The 9,115-nt window shown below is 45.1% G+C and overlaps 1 protein-coding gene across 2 annotated transcripts in view; it reads left to right on the forward strand.

Moving 5' to 3' along the window:
* Positions 1-8,721, forward strand: part of SLC38A1 (solute carrier family 38 member 1) — a 67,505-nt gene extending 58,784 nt beyond the window's left edge. For both annotated transcript variants that reach the window (XM_080660575.1, XM_080660574.1), the window contains exons 13-17: positions 1,565-1,665; positions 3,480-3,598; positions 5,622-5,763; positions 5,862-5,959; positions 7,869-8,721. In XM_080660575.1, the coding sequence (XP_080516701.1) occupies positions 1,565-1,665; positions 3,480-3,598; positions 5,622-5,763; positions 5,862-5,959; positions 7,869-7,970 (562 nt within the window). In that variant the 3' untranslated portion in view covers positions 7,971-8,721. The remainder of the gene's footprint in view (positions 1-1,564; positions 1,666-3,479; positions 3,599-5,621; positions 5,764-5,861; positions 5,960-7,868) is intronic.
* The last annotated feature ends 394 nt before the right edge of the window (positions 8,722-9,115 follow it).

Below are 9,115 nucleotides of genomic sequence, written 5' to 3' on the forward strand. Positions count from 1 at the left end.
GGTGGGACAGCTGTCCTCTGATGGAGAGACAGTGACCCAGAGCTGGTGCAGCGTTTATTATATACAGCATGATTCCAGGAAGTTTTACTAAAGTGTAAAACAAAGGAAATTATGAGAAATCATGGTTAAAGATCAAGCTATAATTTTTCATTCTTGTGGCTTCTTTGTAATCGTCACTCCTGGCTAAGCCCAGATAATTGCGTCCGTTCCTTGCGCCTGGCTGCACTTAGATAATGAAACCCACCCCTGGCACCTGAGCTAAGGGTCAGGCTGACGACGTATCTGCCTCTGGCACGGTATGTCTCCAGGACATGGCTCTGACAACGCCATTGGATTCAGCCGACAATAATTAAAGAAATGCTCATGTGCCTTCCCAGGTGCTCTCTACACATGATATGTGGTTTGCCTGTTGGTTTAGACGGAAAAGGCTGGTAAATCAGGCAGAGAGAAATTAATGCTAAGATCACAAACTAGACAAAAGAATTTTGTTGGTCATTTTAAATGATTAAGATGATTCTATGGATTCATTTTTGATTGCTCTTCTAGAGAAAACTAAAGGCCTACTTATACATTGCCTCATTGGTTCTCTTTTTAGCTTACTGTTACCAGACTTTATATAAAAAGTCATTGTGGGCATAGTCTTAAGCTCAGAAAAGATATACAATATAGCTACTTTGTATATTCAAAATATACCATTTTGAAACAAAAATAAAGTGGATGTCACTTAGCATTGGATTCACTCATGATTCTTCCTCTTTCCTATTTAATCGAATAGGTAAATTTTGAAATATTTACATTTACCGATATCAATGCTAACTTTATGATCCTATATTTAGGGTATTTAATTATGTCTCTGGCATCTTTTAAATTTTATAGTCCAGCTTTTAGTTTGTAATTTGCTCGTGTGTACAACTCAGTTTTTCTTGTCTTCCATACTCCCTGTTATGACACAACCAAATCTGACTATTGGTAGTCTGTTATTGAGAGCAAGTCTTGTAGACTAATTATTCGGGCAGTTAAAGCAACTTAAAGGTGCATTCAAACCCCCAGAGTAAACTTGACCTCAGAGACAGCCCTTCGTCATCACCTTCTGTGATCGTTTGGGTACTTCCTGCTGTGGAGACATTCAGACTTCCAGGTGCACCTCTGGGACCATTCAGTGGGAAAACTGGAACCTAAGCAACAGCATTAGCAACAGAACACCTGAGGTCAAGTTTCAGCTCTGCCCTTCTTTCCTGTGAATGCTCACTGTGGAGAAGCTACCAAACACAAGTATTAAAAAAAATACCCTCTGCCCTTCAGATGAGAACTCGTTCTTTCCAAAGAATGGGTCAGAGCACTCAAGGAATTGTTAGTTCCCTGGGTCTCTCTCTCACTCAACAGCCATTCAGTGTAAAAGAAGTTATTCTAAACCGACATACTTGCCTGGGGTGATTTCAGCTGGTCAGATCTGCCCTACCCTGATAGACAGTGACGTTCCTATAAACACTTTCGTGTTAACACTGGTCTTTAAATTCAGTAACGTGGTTTTTAATTTTTCAAATACTTTGATCTTTGTTTTCAGCCGATCACAGAAAAGGATGCAGATGGTTTCGAATATCTCCTTTTTTGCCATGTTTGTTATGTACTTCTTGACCGCCATTTTTGGCTACTTGACGTTCTATGGTAAGTAACGTCCCTCAGTACATAAATGTAGGTCATTGTAAGTGAATCGTAAAAATCATTATCAAAGCAACTTTTAACATGATAGTTAAAAAAGCAACGCATCTGTCCATTGATAGTGCTGTCTCTTCTTCTACATAAAGCAAATGGCACTGGCTGTTTTCCATATTCACACACACTGCACAATGGAATAATTACCGAAACAATATCCTGTAATGTTTTTCTCCTCATACTGGCCTTAAAAGGAAGAGCATTTTATAAGCACACCACCTGCACTGAGGAAAGTGAAAACTATATCAGAGAATTTCCTAATTGCTGTGGCGAATGGGGTCAGATTCCATTAATAGAGAGACAGAGACAGATGCTGAACTGGAGAAAGAGCTGAGGGACACACTCACGACACTTCACATTAATTAAAAATAAAGTGCCTAATTTTTCACCAGCGGGGTTGGAGCCTTGCAAGGAGGTGAAGGGATGACATAGAAAGTTAAAGGGACTGAAATCCGAGGGGCAGCGAGAAGCCCTGGGAAGGAAGCGTGAAGCGAGCACTTTCGCTCTCAGGGGCTGCCATGCTAGCTTTGGTTGTCTTGGAAATAACATTTCCTGAGGTTTAGAGCTGAGAAAAGTCCAAAGTGGTACGTAAGCAAAATGCTCTCTTCTTTTTTTAAATAAGAAAAACATGCATGGAAGAAAATTATTTCTTTTGTTTGTTTTTCTTTTTTTTTTTGTTGTTGTTGTTTTGTAGAAAACCAAGCAATAATTTATTGACTGCAGCAAAAAATATTCTTAGGACAGTGAAACAAGGGCATAGAAGAAGCAACAGGAGAGCCCAGGGGGGGCTGCCGTGGCTCACTGGGAAGTCAGAGAAAAGGGGCCCTGGAGACAGGTTCAGGGGGTTAGCCCAGGACAAGTTGCCGCTGCCCATTGCTGGCCTGGTTGCAAGTCTCGTGGGGTCCCGTAGAGGTTAGGGGGATACATGCTAGGGGAGGGGGGAAGAGGAGAGGGAAAAAGGGGGAAGGAGAAACGGGGAAGAGAATGGCTTGGGTGTGCCCCCTGGAGGAGAGAGTGCTGAGAAGAATTTTTTCTTTTCTTTTTTTTAAAGAATTATTTCTTGATGGTGATTAAGTCCCATTGGCACCCCTGCTGCTTGGTCACTGAAAGTTGAGCAGTAAGAGGAAAGTTTGGCCCTAACCGGTTTGGCTCAGTGGATAGAGCGTCGGCCTGCGGACTCAAGGGTCCCAGGTTCGATTCCGGTCAAGGGCATGTACCTTGGTTGTAGGCACATCCCCAAGAGGGGGTGTGCAGGAGGCAGCTGATTGATGTTTCTCTCCCATCCATGTTTCTAACTCTCTATCCCTCTTCCTTCCTCTCTGTGAAAAATCAATAAAATATATTTTAAAAAAAAATAAAGAGGAAAGTTTGAAAGAGGCTCCGAGTGGCCTGCAGTCGACCCATCCACTCAGAATGAGTGGCACCAAGTGGGAGAAAATCTAAATTAAGAATAGTTTTGTGCTTCAACCTGTGCTATATTTAATCCCAATTTACTCCGAGGATTAGTTTAGTATAAATTAAATGTAGCCACTCTGGGTAGCGCCTTCTCATGATTAGTATAAATTCCTTTAGTTAAAGTTTTGATGGATGGGTGGAGCATGCCTCACTCGGGGCATTTCTCTTTTCAACTCCATACGCTGTTTTAACCGACAACCCAGGTCATTGCTTTCCTTGCCCGTCAGCTGACACGTGCGTCGTTGTTCAGGAAAGCTGTCGTTCAGGGATGTGCTTTGCTTCCTCTCCATACCCTCTTCCCCTCTCTTTAGAAAACGTCCGCTCGGACCTGCTTCACAAGTACCAGAGTAAAGATGACATCCTCATCCTGACGGTGCGGGTGGCCGTCATCGTGGCTGTCATCCTCACGGTGCCGGTGTTATTTTTCACGGTGCGTAAAGCCTCGTGTCATCTGAGAAATGCTGAGGTCTCACCTTTCCTTCTGTCTCAGGAGCCCGCTCCAGAGAAAGCCTGTTGCAGGTAGCTTTCCTGTGTCATTGAAACTGCCTCGGGGAAGGAGCCCAAGACACTGTGAAGATTCTGCAGGAAGAAAGTGGGATCAGTGATATGGGGTAGACTCTGGTGGAAGGAATCCTAATTCTAATTGATCTGTCCCCCATTTTTTTATAGAGAAATGCAGATAAAATGGTTGAATCTCAATCATACACAATCAGAGAATGTAGAAGGACCAGGAGAGACCCCTTAGCCATAGAGAAAACAAAAACAGAAATTATTCCCCCTGAGAGAAAACAATCTATTTATTGTCAGGCCGGTGTGGCTCAGTGGTTGAGCATTGACTCATGAGCCAGGAGGTCACTGTTCAATGATTCCTGGTCAGGGCATCTGCCCGGGTTGCAGGCTCGATCCCCAGTAGGGGGTGTGCAGGAGGCCGCCGATCAGAGATTCTCATCATTGAAGTTTCTATCTCCATCTCCCTTCCTCTCTCTGTAAAATCAATAAAAAACATATTTTAAAAAAGAAAACAATCTATAGTAATAAAAGCATAATATGCTAATTAGACCAGACATCCTTCTGGACGTCCTTCCAAACGACCTTCCGGATGAAGCCAGGGCTGCAAGGGAAGCCCGGGTCCCGGTTGCCAGAGGGAAGCCGGTGCCGGCAGCCGGGGGAAGGAAGGCCTACTCTTGCACAAATTTTGTGCATCGTGCCTCTAATTTATCCTATCTAATAAAAGAGTAATATGCAAATTGACCATCACTTCACTACACCCACAAGTCATGCCCACCAGCCAATCAGGAGCGAGTATACAAATTAACCCAACCAAGATGGCTGCAGCCATGGAGCGAGCAGGAGGCTTGGGTTTCCCCAGCAATGGAGGAAGCCAAGCTTTCCGCACACCCTGGCAGGCCCAGGCCTCCACTCAAAGCTACAAAGTTTCAATTATAGAAGATAAATAAATCCCAGATAACAGGGCCTCTGCTTGGGTCGCCGGGGGGCATGGCTGGCCTGCAAACCACCACAGGCCCCTCGCCCAGGCAGCCCCCACGCCCCAAGGGAACTCCCACCCTGATCTGGGACACCCTTCAGAGCAAACCAGCTGGCCCCTACCCATGCACCAGGCCTCTATCCTATCTAATAAAAGAGTAATATGCAAATTGACCATCACTCCAACACACAAGATGGCTGTTCCCATGTGGACACAAGATGGCCACAAAAGATGGCCAGCAGGGCAGGGCAGTTGGGAGGGACTAGGTTTGCAAGGGAGGACAGTTGGGGGCAATCAAGCCTGCAGGGAGGGCAGTTAAGGGTGACCAGGCTGGCAGAGGAGGGAAGTTGGGGGCGACCGGGCCTGCAGGGAAGGGCAGTTGGAGGGGACCCAGGCCTGCCAGGGAGAGGAGTTGGGGGGGACCAGGCCTACAGGGGAGGGCAGTTAGGGGTGACCAGACCTGCAGAGGAGGGCAGTTAGTGGCAAACAGACTGGCAGGGGAGCAGTTAGGCATCAATCAGGCTGGCAGGGGAGTGGTTAGTGGGTGATCAGGCTTGCAGGCAGAAGCGGTTAGGGGCAATCAGGAAGGCAGGCAGGTGAGCAGTTGGGAGCCAGCAGTCCTGGATTGTGAGAGGGATGTCTGACTGTCCGTTTAGGCCCGATCCTACCGGGATCGGGCCTAAACGGGCAGTCGGACATCCCTCTAGGGGTTCCAGATTGGAGAGGGTGCAAGCTGGGCTGAGGGACACACACGCCCGTGCACGAATTTCGTGCACCGGGCCTCTGGTTTATAAATAAAAACACGTTTCCACCTTAAATCAAGCCCCCTGCTTCCCAAACTGTTATGCTATCAATAAATTACAGAACATTTCACAGATCCCTGTGCACTGATATGTCAGTTGCTACTGAGAGCGTGAGTTTGGCAAGCTGCGGGCCCTTATGGAGTCTTCGTTTTCTTTTCCCGCAGGTTCGTTCATCTTTATTTGAACTGGCTAAGAAAACAAAGTTTAATCTGTGTCGTCACATCTTCGTGACCATCATACTCTTGGTCATTATCAACTTGTTGGTGATCTTCATACCGTCCATGAAGGATATCTTTGGGGTTGTAGGTATGGCTTTAGGACTTCACACTTACACTGCAGCAGCTAGTTAAGAAGCTGACATTTCACAGTAGCAATTTCAAACTTTTTTTTTTCTTATTTTACAGGAGTTACATCTGCTAATATGCTTATTTTCATTCTTCCTTCATCTCTTTATTTAAAAATCACAAACCAGGATGAAGATAAAGGAACTCAAAGAATTTGGGTAAGTCTTATGCCGGCCACCCCCATTTTTCTGATTAGTTTTTTGTTTAAATGTGCTAAATAAGTAGTCCATCTCTGCCAACTAAGACTACTTTTAGCAGCCTCAAAGGGAGGCAGCAGTTGTGTAGTTCTCCCCTGTGGGAGATTTAAAATACCTCATCAGAATCCTCTCTATTTCCTCCCAATACCGTTTCAGGTATTACTCTTGCTGTGCCTTTGCGCTTGCTCTGAGCTGGGGCAGGGCCAGCTGGGAGACTGGCTGTTTGTCATCCTGTCTCTGTGAGGGGATGCCCTACCTTTAGCTCAGGGAACATGTGAGGCTTGCGTTAAATGGCTGAGTTAGCGTAAAGAGTCTTTTTATGATTTGACAGAAATGCTTTGGAGCAACAGACCTGGATTCAGAAACTACCTTTCTATATTGGGATTCTTGTTTCCAGGTCTGGTGAAGTTCAAGGGCATCTTCAAGGTGGTGCACTTGGAGACAGTGAGGGAAGCAGGGTGAAGTGGCTGCTGCCTGGGTACCTTCTGGAGCACCATTTTGTTTGGCCTCGGAGAAGGCTTCTCCGCTGCCCTCCCAGATAGTGTAAGACTCCAATCGCACATGTTACCTGAGTCCACAGACCCGGTTAAGAGGTGGAGGCAGGAGGGATCATCCTTGTGCACTGATGCATCTCCTGCCCCCACAGGATGACCCCTGAAGCCATAAATCCCATACCCTTCTAATCCTTACCAGTAGTTGCTTCACCAGGTTAGAGAGGAAGGAGCCATCACTCTGGCACAGTGGTAAAATAGACTAAGATCTGAAAATGGTAGAGGCCTGTTGCCCAGGAATTCTCTGGGCTTCCCCAACCCAGCTCCCATAATAAAATGGTAGTAGGAACTACTGAATAGCGTTAGACAAGGGCTCCTATCCGTTTGAGGACCCACTGGGAGTTAGACCAGACCCATGGTGGTGAGCCCATGTGCATCCCTCCCTCTGAACCCCACCCCCAGTCCCCTCCTGCCCTTAGCCCTTCCTCCAGGCTCCAGGGCAGCCCCCGTGGCTCTCATGATGCTCCCTCCTTCTCCCTGTGGAGTTCTCATTGGATAGTCTCAAGGCCACACAGTTTATAATCTGTGTTCTCCAGATTCTGTATTTAATGATCTGTCCGCCTGTGGCCTTCATGACCCCTTGAAGTAATTTAGATGTTTTCTTTTTCTTTTTTTTTACCTTCATTATTATTTTGTATTAGTTTCACGCGTACAGCACAGTGGTTAGACACTCACATACTTTACAAAGTGGTCCCCCCTGGTATTTCCAGTACCCTGGCGGCCCCGTACATAGTTATTACTGAAGTCACTTAGTTTCTGACAGTGTTTCCTATATCACTTGATCAAATTTACTTTGCTTTTATGTCTTTTTCCACGTTTCAAACAGAAATGTTTGCCTACCATCAATAACCTAGGTTGGTTGGTAAAGAGAGATGAAAGGACCTGTATGTTTTCCAAAGCCATTTTTTTTTTTAAGTCATAATCTTAGTTGGAAAGAAGCTGTAAGGATACCCAGTCGGCTGTAGAGGAACAAGCATGCCGGAGAATCTTTCTCTACTGTCCTCTGACCCATACAGTGCAGAAGGGCCAAGCCTCTCCAATGTGGCTTACAAAGTTAATAACTGAATCTCAGAGCAAATGCATCCAGTCAAAAATCAGAATGTAGAGGAGTCTCTGTGTAGTTTGTTCTTACTTCCCCATCCTCGGAGAATCAGAATCACACACAGTCTCAGAAAGATCCTCACCGTTCTACAGTGGGTGTCCCAAACTCCAAATACACAGGTACTCAGAGGAGAGGGAAAGCATGGGTGTTTATTTCCGAGGTGCATGTGGGAAATGTTTGCTTCACTGAAATAACCCATGCCTTTCTGTTGCTGCAGGCTGCCCTCTTCTTGGGTCTGGGGGTATTGTTTTCCCTGGTCAGCATTCCCCTGGTCATCTACGACTGGGCCTGCTCATCGGGGAGTGACGAAGGCCACTGAGACCAGCTGGGAACCAGCAACATTCCCGTCAGCTGTTCAGTCAAGTCACCAACCACACATCAGCAACCCTCATCCCTTCCTTTGCAAGTTTACAGAAGCAAACAGAAATTTACAGAATACTTAAAATGGAATCCCACTTTGGTCGCAAAACAGAAACCTGTTTCTATACTGGTTCGTGTCCCTCCAAGATCTGGGATCAATTTAAGGATCATGGATTTTTTTTTCCCCCTTCAAATTTCATGGAATCATATTTCCTAGTACTTTCCACAGTCAGTTATTTTTCACTCTCCTAACTCAGTTTTTTGTGACTTCATGGTCTCTTAGAACTTTGAAAACATGATCATCAATCATGTTTGTTTATTATAGATCCAGATTCTGAAATAATTTTCCTACTGATGTTCAGCTCACACTATCTGTATCTTTTTAGAAGAGAAAATAATCTTGAATTGTATATATTTATTTTGCTTTACAGAAGAAAAAAAGGTTTCGTAAATAATTTGCCTATTTTGGTTAACATAGCACACAGGGATCATCATCGGGGAGTCGCAGGGTGCGTGCGTTGCCGGGTCTGAGCACGCCCGGGATTTGAGGTGGCTCTGATCTCTGGCAGGCAGACCAGTGGCCTCCCTGGTACTACATCCACTTCATACAAAGACATTCCCTGGTGAAGTGTTCTCTCAGCTGAGAAGGGGTGGAAATGATTATTACCTTGGTAAACACATTAAACTACACATGTGGGGAACCTAGCAAATTATGTTTTGTTTCCCTCTTGGCAACTTGTGTCAAAGTTACTCTGACCTGAGTCCATTTCTACTGGGGGAGTCTCATAACACCTTTATAATAAATTGAGGAGCAAGAATACTGCAGAAAGATTGTCCAAAATGCCTAAGAGAATATTCCTCTGATGCAGATAGCCTTCAACCCTACACTGGATTGTTGAAGGGAGAAACGTTTTCTTACTAGTAAATAACCCCAGCAGCTTTTCCTCATGTCCACCAGCTTTTTGCACAGGGAATAAGGTGTATCTAACCAAGGATGATCCAAGTAATTCCTGTTTTATATTGGGTACTTTAGGGGGAGGGAGGGTGTCTTTAAAAGACTTGTTTTATACCTATAAATTTAGGTTATTATAAATACAAGATTTT

This window comes from Plecotus auritus, assembly GCF_963455305.1.
Source record: "Plecotus auritus genome assembly, chromosome: 3".
Taxonomy (NCBI): domain Eukaryota; kingdom Metazoa; phylum Chordata; class Mammalia; order Chiroptera; family Vespertilionidae; genus Plecotus; species Plecotus auritus.